Here is an 11802-nt window from a genome sequence, read left to right as displayed (position 1 = left end):
TATCCAATATGTATAAGATGTCTGGATGTGATCCTACTATTAATCATCCTAGAACAGAACATCCTGTTTTATTACTTTTATAGTCTGAGCAACATTTAACATATTAGAACCATTTAGCTTAGTTTGTGTCACCAGTGTAGTGAAAGGTATTTTTAACCAAATTCAGTACATTCAATATGATTGCTAAGCAATGGAGATTAGCAAATTGATTATCATTTAACTCTAAACTAGATGATGAGCTAAAAATGCAGACCAGACACTGATTTAAGTAGGCCATAAAAATTCCTTTTATCAATTCTACCCCTCAAAGTTTCTCCAGAGACCATCCTACCTTTTTGTTCTTTGGAAAGCTGCTCAGCTTGGTCCCAAATTTCTGTGGCATAGAGGAAATTGGATGTAACCTGAACATAGCTGGCTGCCATCTGGTGGATCCTGTGTGGAATGGTCACTGAAGAACCACTTGCTGAAGCACTACTGGCCCCAGAAGAATAATTTCCTGAATTGCCTGGCGACAGCTTTGGAGAAACAGGGGAAGGCATCCCAACAACTTTGCTACACACAAAGAAACAGGAAATTTATTCATATGGCTGCAGTGAACATGACAATATCGATGTAATATGGGCTTTTAGGAAGAGCCCCTAGGAAGGTTTTTAAAATTTAAAGATTCTTTCAAACTTGAAGGGTTTCCAGAGAAGTACAATTTCTTTTAAATAAGTACTTCACTCACTAAAGACCACTGTGAATTATCATTTTATCTGGATGCATTGTTTTAATAAATGGCAACAGAACAAGAACTGGAAAAGAAATGCTAGTACTGTAATTTGTAAGTTAGATTGCCTCACTCCCAGTCCAACACTTTTGATGGGCATATATATTTAGGTACTTTTCAAACTGTTTTGTGAAAAGTTGGGTGGAATTAATAATTTAGCACCCAAAAAAATTTGTGGTAGTACATGGGAACATTTTATTTTTAATTCCGTAATTTCTGATACTTTTGTAGGTTAACCAAGTTACTTAGAGCTGACAAAGAGATACAGCTTTCCCAATCAACTGTAATCATATCAGGCTTCTGTCGATTAAATATTTTTAAAAACACACATTGAAAGCTGGCAGGTTCATTTCAGTACTAAAATTTGTGGAAATGCCCAAGATCATAAAAAAAGAAAAGAAAAATCAAACAAAATTTGGGGCTGGTAGGGGGAGATCTATTTGTTAAGAATATTTTTATGTAGTCCTGGTGTGGCTCAGTGGGTTGAACTTCCCCCTGTAAACCAACAGGTTGTGGTTCAATTCCCAATTCAGGGAACATATTTCAGTTGTGGGTTCATTCCCTGATTGGTGCACACTCCACATACAAGACAAAAGATAGATGTTTCTCACATTGATTCTCTCAGATTGATGTTTCTCTCAAATAAATAAAAACATATCCTCAGGTGAGAATTTTTAAAAATTGTTTTTAAAAAGAGAAAAAATTTTATCTGCACTTTTGGCACTATAATTTGGTTAAGAAAATACTTAAGGGCAGAGACAAAATGTCAATTAACATAAACATACTAAGTGAATAAACTTATCATCAAAAAAGATGATTTATGCAATTTTCCTCCTTTTTAGGGGGGAGGTGGGATAAAGTGATGTGGAGACAGAGGAGAAAACACAACTATGCCTCAATTATTAAATTCTGACAGTGTCAAGATTTTAATAAGATAAAACCACCGTGATAAAAACCCAAGAAGCTACAGAAATCAACCTGTGAGAAGAATTAAATGCTATAAAAAAAACCCTCAGATTTCTGCAGGTGAAATGTCCCCTCCTCTCTAATCTTTGTAAGATTATGTTCATTATCCTATTTCAATTTATAAAAAGATAAAATATTTAAAAATATTTAATTAGAGATAATTCTCATTTTTTTAAAGGTTATCTTACCATTTTTGGAAATTAGACCCTAAACATTCCACTTTTATGTAAAAATAAACTTGTCACAAATAATATTTTATAGAATAAAATTGACCTACCTTCCCAAGCCGGGTGATGGTGCTTGAGAATTATTATAAGAATTCTGTGGAGAAAATAAAATGTAATTAACAAAAATTAAAAAACAACAACACTACTTATGAAGTACTAAATATATTCAAAAGCACTGGGCCAGAGCTGATCTTAAGAAGCCTTGTAAATTAAAAACCAAAATGTGTGTGTGTGTGTGTATGTGTGTGTATACATGCGTGCGCACGGGCGCGAATGCACATTTCAAAGTTATAGTTAAGAGCTGGGGTTTTCTGGAGGACTTAGGTGAGACACAAAGAACGAGTAACACTCAGACTGATAAAGAAGAAGTGAGAAGGGAGTCATTACACATACAAAGGCTATAGAAAAGAGAATATATGAGACCATAAAGTTAGCCTGAAGCACAGGTTTAGATAAGGAACAAGAAAGAGAAAGATCTTGAGGACCTTATAGGTCAGGGTGAGAAACTTGGCTTGATTTTGTAGGCAATGGTAAGCTACTGAAGGATTCCAAATCATTATTAGGGCAGGATCTGAGGAAGATTTATGTGTTGCTATTAAAGGAACAAACAAAGACATTTTAGAAAACTATAAGTCATCTAAGGAAAGATGGTAGTAAAAACAAGAGACCATTTTTACAAATATAAATTAGGTTTCACAATAAAAAGAGCCTACATTTAGTGAAATGTTAAGAGCTACTGAATATTACTACATAGGTTCTACAATCAGATATATGTGCATTTAAAAACTTACAAGAAACCTCAAACTTATTTGAAAGTTCCCAAAAAGCTCCTCCCTCGCCATGGCAGGTAAAACATGAGGGCACTTCTAGAGTGGGGATAGAAGACTATAAATTTTGTCTCCCAGCAAATGTACCCTCCTCTTTGGCACACTTACCTTCAGGTGCTCTGTCAATGTCTTTGAGTACTTCAGAGCATTTTCCTTCTTCAGTTTGAATAGCCTCAGGTACAGCAGAGACTGGCATCTCAGGCTAATCGATGGGGGGGAAAAAGGGCAGCTTATTCATAGGACAAAACACTCTGGCCTCATCTGTACCAGCTTTGAATCATGCAAGAGTATAGAATTGGCTCATGTGAGCAGACCAAGGCATAAGGTCAACAGCACTAACTCTTAGACAAAAACAAAGGATGGCTTTAACACATGCCCTAAAGAGGAGAAGGGACAGATACCTAGGACTAGTTTCCTATCTGTTGACATTCAAAAATTAACACCTCACCCACAGGACCAAACATGTCATTGTAACATATGCACTTAAAAACTGAGGGGTAGACTCTATAGATCAAATTATAAGTAATCTAAAATCAAACAACAAAAACTAGGAAACTTAACTATAAATATTATAACTTTGAGGAAATATATATAGGCCTTAACATGGCTTCAGTCACTTTCACTTGTACTGGTCTTTTTTGTTTGTTTGTTTGTTAATCCTCGCCCAAGAATATTTTCCCATTGATTTTTGGAGAGTAGAAGGGAGGAGGAGAGACAGAAAGAGAGAAACGTTAATGTGAGAGAATCATATCAATTGGTTGCCTCCCACACGTACCTTGACAAAGGAATCGAGCCTGCAACCAAGGTATATGCCCTTGATTAGAATCAAACCCAGGATCCTTCAGTTGTGGGCCTACATTCTATCCACTGAGTGAAACCAGCGAGGGCTCACTGGCCACCTTTTGATTCTTCTATAGTTTCCAGTTTCTTTCCACTATTCAGCCCTTATAGATGTTCCTTCAACCTAAAGACTAAGTTTCCCTATACTCTACTCTTACCATTACTTATACTTTTCTTTCAAACTACTTAATTCAAATACTTGTGATTATTTGTTTAATATCTGTTTCCTCACACAAGATACTATGACAAACAGGACCATGTCAGTTCTACACACAGCTATATGCCCAGCTGTTGAACATAGTGTCAGGTAAATAACTGTAACAAATGAACTGCTACATATTCCTGAAATACAAGCAAACAAACCACATTCTTTATTCTGAGAAAACGAAACATTTGCTTCCCAAGGAAAGGTATTATATGAATGGAGAGAGAAGATAAAAAAAGAGAAGAGCCTGGAAAAGTAACCATTTAAGACAATTAGAGTTCTTATTAATACCACTTTCCCAAGACTTTTGTCAAAAGGGCAATGGATCAGAGACTGACAACTATTAAAACTTTTCAATATGAGCCGGGACCGGTTTGGCTCAATGGATACAGCGTCGGCTTGGGGACTGAAAGGTCCCGGGTTCGATTCCGGTCAAGGGCATGTACCTTGGTTGCAGGCATATCCCCGGTAGGGGGTGTGCAAGAGGCAGCTGATTGATGACTCTCTCTCATCGATGTTTCTAACTATCTCTCTCCCTTCCTCTTTGTACAAAATCAATAAAATATATTTAAAAACAAAAAACTTTTCAATATGAATTTTGAGTTATTTTCTACTTTACCCATTCAAGAATAGATTTATGAATGGGTTATGGAATGTTGATTCAAGAATAACTTTCAGAAGCACATACACAGCACAATTTATTAGGGAACTACCTGACATTTAGCAGAAGTTAGAATACACAACACTTACCAAAGTACTGTAAGTCTTTTATCTGCAGCTGTAGCATCTGGTGCTAAGTAATTCTTTAGCTTCATAGTGTATCTGTGAGTTAAAATAACAAATGACACAGTATTTTAACTTAATCTTCTGACTACCTTAGTCCTTAAAACATTAAAATCTAACCTACATAAAGGCAAAAATACTCACAGAAGTATCTAATTCTCCTTATCCAAGGACAATACAGGATTAAACATACTCCTCAGCTCTATTATATAGAGTCATGCTGCTTAACGACAGGGATAAGTTCATGTCGTTAGGCGATTTCATCATGTGGGAACACGACAGTGCTCACTTACACACACCTAGATGGTATAGCCTACCACTGACCTAGGCTACATGGTACAGCCTATTGTTCCTAGACTACAAGCCTGTACAGCATGTTACTGTACAAAACAACACAAGATTAAGTCAAGTGCAAGAGAAAATGATGCAATCAAAAGATGGGGTAAATGTAAAATATTTAAGCTACAGCCAGTGTAACACAGCATACTAATTGTTTTACAGGAAGTTTTTTTTTTTATGTAAGTAGAAAGAGTATACTTTAAAATAATGATAAGAAGTAAACACATAAACCAGTAACAGTGCCTTCATTAAGTAACATATATTAATACATGGTATACTTTTATACGAGACTGGCAAGTGCAGTAGGATTGCTTACACCAGCATCACTATAAACAAATAAGGCATTGTGCTGTGACATTATCACCATCCACAATGCTAGGCGATAGAAAATTTTCAGTCCCATTATAGTCTTATGGGACCATCATACATGTGGTCCTATCATTGACCAAAACATTGTTATGCAGTGCATAACTGTATAGTTATATCAACCGCTTCCTAGATAGAGCAGAGAAATAATATTGTCAATGATATGGCAAGTTTTCCCACTTACTTGATGAGCTCCACTGTCTCTGAATACATAGGAAATGGGGATTTGGATTCCTGAGCATTTTTCTCTAATGCATTTCCACATTCAATGAAAGAAACCACAGCATCAAGGTAGTATACAGCTTTCTCAAACCTGTCAGACTGAAGAAAGGAGAAAAAAATAACGAGAGCTGCACTGACGTGGGATGGAAACAAACAAGTGAAGATTTAATTAATCTAAACATATAAATATGAAGAGAATATTTACATACCAATGCATCTGCATTGTGCTTTAGCTTTTTTGCTTCTTGTAAATAATGGTCTGCTGAATAACTTCTGCAATGTAAATTTTTATTGTAAATAATGTAGTAAATATTTTTCATAAGATGACAATAGTTCATTTACATCTCTAGCATCCCTCAGTTTTCATGCCCTCAAGAAAATGAGCAATTACTAAAACATTTGACTCACTGTTTTCCTGATAAATGTTCACATTGAGCTAAGAGCATAAATAGTACTGGCCAACTCATGGCAAAACAGAAATCAAGCTCCCTAATATTAAATACTAACTTATCCAAGTCGTTTGAGAATTTTAGAGTAAATAAAAGGAGAAATCTCTTATCAAAATGCAGAGAAAAGCCCAACATTATTCTTACATATTTGAGAACGTTCATATTAGCAGCAACAAGGTTCTAACTGAAGACACATCATTCACATCCCCAAAGAGAGCCATAGAATTAACTCAGAGGAACAATACTTGGGGCTAGTGGTGCCTTTCAAATTAAAAGCCAATTATTCTATAGATCACAGTATGAATTCTTCTAGTCAACGACAACTTAAAATGAATTTCTTATATTCTAACTGACATGATTTCTTGAATGTATAAAAAAAATCTTAATTTATCTCACCTGTCATCAAAGGTAAGCTTTGTTCTCCGAGGCTTTGAAGCTTCAGGAGTTGGTGTAGATGTCGGACAGTTAGAGGAGCTATTTGAAGCCTTTTCCAGACAAAAAAAATTATAACTATGTTTAAAATTGTGAAGAGATTAAAATTTAAATTAAAAAATTTTCCTTAAAAAAAAAAAAAAAATTTAAAAAATTTCCTGAGCCGACGGTAAAAAGAAAACAAAATTCCACTGATTTCAGTAATTAATTTCCTTGTTATACAATTTTAAAATTTCAAATTATAAACATCTTTTTTATAGATTCCATCCATTTTACATAATCAAAATTTTTCATTCTAATATTAGGACTCTACTACTAGGCACATGTTAAAACAAAAGTAAGATACAAACCTAGTATTAAAATAGCAGTACTACTTAAGACAAAATTTACTGGTAATTAGTGTCAATGAAAATAGTAATAAAAATATCTAACATTTCCTGTGTGCTTACTACTTACCAGGAACAGTCATTAATCCTTCAATCCTATGAAATACGTACTACTATTAGAACAGAGTAAAAAGCTGTCTCAAGGAGGTCAAGTAACTTGCCCAAAGTTCAAACTGATTTACTAGTAAGTGGCATTCCTGGAATTTGAGTTTTCAATCCAAATCTGACAAATCTGTCAGATTTTAAAAGCCTAGCCACTTTCTCAAACTTTATTCTGCTTCCTATCAATATAACTCTCTATGCCAGGGCTATGACTTCCCCATCCAGCCCTATCTTTAATAAAATGAATATAGCCGAGACCGGTTTGGCTCAATGGATAGAGCATCGGCTTGGGGACTGAAGGGACCCGGGTTCGATTCCGGTCAAGGGCATGTACCTTGGTTGCGGGCATATCCCCAGTAGGGGGTGTGCAAGAGGCAGCTGATCGATGACTCTCTCTCATCGATGTTTCTAGCTTTCTATCTCTCTCCCGTCCTCTCTGTACAAAATCAATAAAACATATTTTTAAAAAAAAAATAAATAAAATAAAATGAATATATACGTTCCACAATAAAACATCATAACAAAGGAGAGTTTATCCTACGAATATGTTTTAACATCAGAAAATCCAGTAATAAATAATTTTACAACTGGTACTTAAAATTTATTTAACATGAATCTTATAATCATTTTCTTTCTTTCTTTATATAAGAACTTTTTAGTTCCACCCATTACAGCTTACTTCAAGAATAAAAGTACTGAGATTTGACAAAATACTAAGCTCTTTATGGTAAAGTTTACATGTTTATGAAATGGCTTCCTAAATATTGTATTGCAATGTAATATTACTAAGACAGCTTGTAGATTTATAGTGCCTAGCTTTAGATTTATTGAAAAACTGAAGTTTCTGAAAATTAAAAAAATGTTTTTCCAGATAGTTCAATACTTTCTTATATAAAAATTATTATGTGTGTAATATATAAAATCACTGTGTGGTGATAGGTGTTAAGTAGACTTAACTGTAGTGATCATTTCACAAAATATACATATATCAAATCATCATCTAAAACTGATATATTATGTATAAAGTATATCTAAATTTTAAAAAGTGAGAACTATAAGAAATAGACAAATCTTATATATTTGTAGAAATAACAGGAGAAGTAAAACACAGTTCTCTCAGTAAACAATAATAGAACTGGTAAAATATAGATCAGCATAGAAAAAGTTTAAAAACACGATTAACCTAATTAAATTATATAGATCCCTGCCCCCAATATATGATTCTTTTAAAGCAAATATGTAATATTAGAAAAATCTTCCATATACTTTAAAAATATAAAACAAATCTTAACAAATTTTAAGATTGCCACCATGAAGATTACTCTCCAGTTCCAATGCAATTAAGGTAGGACTAACCAAAAGATAACTAGAAAATCTCTGTATGTTTGGAAATTGAGTATGTAACTCTTTGACCTAAGATGAAATCACAATAGAAATTAGGAAACATTTTAAATTATGTTATAAAAACATTACATACCAAAACTTGTGCAATGCAGCTAAAACAGTATTTAAAGAGAAATTTACACTGAGTGGCCAGATAATTATGATTTCTGAACACATAATAATCTGGCCACTCTGTGTGTGTGTGTGTGTGTGTGTGTGTACACACACATATATATCTGTTTATGAATTCATGAATGGGTGGGGTCCGCCCAACCTGGCCAGGGGAGGGTCATAGGCGGTTGGCTGGCCTCCCTGCTGGTCAAATTCCTGGTCGAGGGGACAATTTGCATATTAGCCTTTTATTATGTAAGATATACACTGAGTGGCTAGAATGCGTTCAGAGATTATAATAATCTGACCACTCAGTGTATAGTCTAACTGCTCATATTAGGGAGGGGGAAGGCTTAAAATTAATTTAGAAAGTAATGAAATATTCATCTCTAAAATTTAGTAAAAAGAATAATAAAACAAAAAGAATAAGAAAGGAAATTATATAGATAAAAGTATGGCCCGGTCAGTGTGACTCAGTGGTTGAGCACTGACCCATGAACCAAGAAGTCCCTGGTCTGATTACTGGTCAGGGTACAGGCCAGATTACAGTCTCGATCCCCAATGGGGGGGCCTGCGAGAAGCAATCAATTAATGTTTCTCTCTCATCAATGTTTTTATAGCTCTTTCCCTCTTCCTTCCTCTCTCTCTAAAATCAATTTTTAAAAAAGAGTATAAACTAATGAAATAGAAAACAAAATAAATTACAGAGAATCAACAAAAACAAAGACTTTTCTTTTTTTTTTTTTTTTAATATATTTTATTGATTTTGTACAGAGAGGGAGAAAGATAGCAAGTTAGAAACATCGATGAGAGAGTCATCGATCAGCTGCCTCTTGCACACCCCCTACTGGGGATGTGCCCGCAACCAAGGTACATGCCCTTGACCGGAATCGAACCTGGGACCCTTCAGTCCCCAAGCCGACGCTCTATCCACTGAGCCAAACCGGTTTCAGCTGTTTTTTTGTTTTTTTTGTGTTTTTTTTTTTAAAGACAAGTAAAATTGATTAGCTTCTGATGAGACTGATCAAGGGAAAAAGAGAGGAGGCACACAGCTAATATTAAGAGCATAAGAGGAACAAAAGTAGAGATGTTACAGATATTAAAAACATAGGGAGACACTACTGAATAGCTATATGTCATTTTAAAAAATTGATATGAGCAAAAATCTAGAAAAAAACATAAAATAGAAATTATATGAAATTTGGGTTATCATTAATTTTTCTTTAGTTGATATAAGAAATAGCATGTTTTCTAAATAAATTAAAGATTTTTCTTTCATAAACCCATACGTAATTGTCTAAACTGGAAATTGTTAAGACTAACAGTAACTTTAACAACTGCCATAAGATCTTGAAATTAAAGTGATGAGGGCCTCTATTTTATAGTTTGTCAAATATACACATTTTGTTTTGTTTTTATAAGGGGTTATAGCTTTTATTTTTATTTTTTTTATTCTCTAAAGTTTTACATATGCCTTCCCCCCCCCATTGCCCCTTCCAGCCATTCCCACCCCAAATATCCACATTTGATCCAACAAATATTTCTTGATTACCCAGTAAATTCAACACTAGATAAAAAAAACAAACAAACAAGATACAAATCTCTGCTTTCAAGAAGCTAATGAACCAATAAGGAAGAGATACAGGCAGCTGAGTTTTATCTATGAGATTAACAGAAGCCAAATGAGCAGGCAAGCTTATTGAATAAGTGCAAAAAAAAAAAAAGACAATAGGTTTCACAAAAGAAGCATATAGGCCTCAAAATCCTACAATTAAAGGAGAAGAGATGAAGAATGAGCCAAAAAGCAGGTTAGTAGAGATCTAGAGTAGTGAAGGAAGCCAACAGGACACTCAGGTTCCAGAGAATACTAGGACTAACTCTAAACCACTACAGAAAGGTGTCCAGCCAGAGAAAAGGCCTTCTGTAAATTTCCATTTGAAACACTTTGTTCACAATTTAAATTACTTCAATTTAAAAGACTTAATTACCACATTTAATGAACTAACTGCCTTCATCTAATTTTTCAACTCTCAAACCTTTGCTACTTAAGTTACAAATAATACAGTGAATTATATTCTTAAAAATATAGGTATTTTCTTAATTTTGTCATAGAGTTTGCTCCTGGATCGGAACAATTTAGAAAGCAATGCAAATAAAGATTTTTATTTATTTGCATTGAGGGTGATAGATCAAGAAGCTTTTTGTTAAAACTGCATTAATTTCCATCCACATACATTAAGAATATTCCCCTACATATGATCATGCTTTAGAAATAATTCCAGTGTTAGCTCAGTTAAAGAATTTTCTTCTTCTTCACAAATCAAAGCCAAATGGTTGCTTTGTAATTTTATGTAATATAACTTGCTTATGAAATCCAATTTTTAAAAACTTGAAGCCAATTTCAAACCATAGAGAAGCAACTGGAACTATTTTTAATTCGATCATAATCAACTGTTTTCCCACAACCAACTCTTCCAATTATGGTTTTCTATCTTAATTATTAGGCATGTAGCCAGCTGACTTGCTGCTTTCATGGTCTTAGATCACTGCATTAGTTTATTATCAAGAACATGACATTCTAAGATTAAAAATGCACAGATCTATAAATTTAATGAGATGTTTACAAAATTTTCAAAGTACAGCATCACCTTGGAGAAGTCACATGGCAATGAAATTGATTTTCAAGACTAAGGCCCCCAGTGTCTTACCTTGGCCTCCTTAGAGCTACTGGAAGTCTTCCCTTCAGTTTTCTTCTGCTTTGACGTGGAGGAACTGTTTTTGCTGCTGCCACTATTCTCCTTATTGCTGTTATTACTTGACTTTAGGGAAGAAGACTGACTAATGGTCCTCTTTCGAGAGCCATGCTCCGTTTTTGGATCTTTTGAAGGAACAGGCCCAGCAGGAGAAGGCAATAAATCTTTTTCTTTTGCCACACTCTGTTTAGATGACCTGCCAAAACCAAACAAATGCCCTCATTTCTCCACACAGTCATAGGGGCAACAGGGTTTTTTCATTTCTCTTTGCTTTTAAGACAAATTTGCTGTTACCTATGAGATAACTAGGACATATGGTTTTTGCAAAACAAATCTGTAAATTTCATGAGTGCGTGCGTCTTGTCTGGCCTTTCCCTGCCATGGTTATATACCAACTAGAGGCCCAGTGCATGAAATTTGTGCTGGGGGTGGGGGAGGTTCCCTCAGCCCAGCCTACACCCTCTCCAATCCGGGACCCCTTGGGGGATATCTGTCTACTGGTTTAGCAGTCGGGATATCCATCTCACAATCCTGGACCACTGGCTCTTAATTGCTATCTGCCTGCCTACCTGGTCACTCCTAGTTGCTCCCCACTTGCAGGCCTCGTTCTCCCTAACTGCCCCCCCTGCTGGCCTGGTCACC

The 11802-nt window shown here is 34.9% G+C and overlaps 1 protein-coding gene across 2 annotated transcripts in view; it reads right to left on the bottom strand.

The window, feature by feature from the left end:
- The window catches only part of AFF4 (ALF transcription elongation factor 4), a 70725-nt gene that overhangs the window by 7090 nt on the left and 51833 nt on the right, over positions 1–11802 (bottom strand). For both annotated transcript variants that reach the window (XM_084886565.1, XM_084886564.1), the window contains 8 exons: positions 11117–11356; positions 6390–6485; positions 5754–5817; positions 5507–5643; positions 4585–4656; positions 2898–2991; positions 2013–2056; positions 332–552 (listed from right to left, as the gene is read on the bottom strand). In XM_084886565.1, the coding sequence (XP_084742691.1) occupies positions 332–552; positions 2013–2056; positions 2898–2991; positions 4585–4656; positions 5507–5643; positions 5754–5817; positions 6390–6485; positions 11117–11356 (968 nt within the window). The remainder of the gene's footprint in view (positions 1–331; positions 553–2012; positions 2057–2897; positions 2992–4584; positions 4657–5506; positions 5644–5753; positions 5818–6389; positions 6486–11116; positions 11357–11802) is intronic.

Source organism: Pipistrellus hanaki (genome assembly GCF_964339955.1).
Source record: "Pipistrellus hanaki genome assembly, chromosome: 5".
Taxonomy (NCBI): Eukaryota; Metazoa; Chordata; class Mammalia; order Chiroptera; family Vespertilionidae; genus Pipistrellus; species Pipistrellus hanaki.
This window is presented reverse-complemented; position numbering and strand designations above follow the sequence as displayed.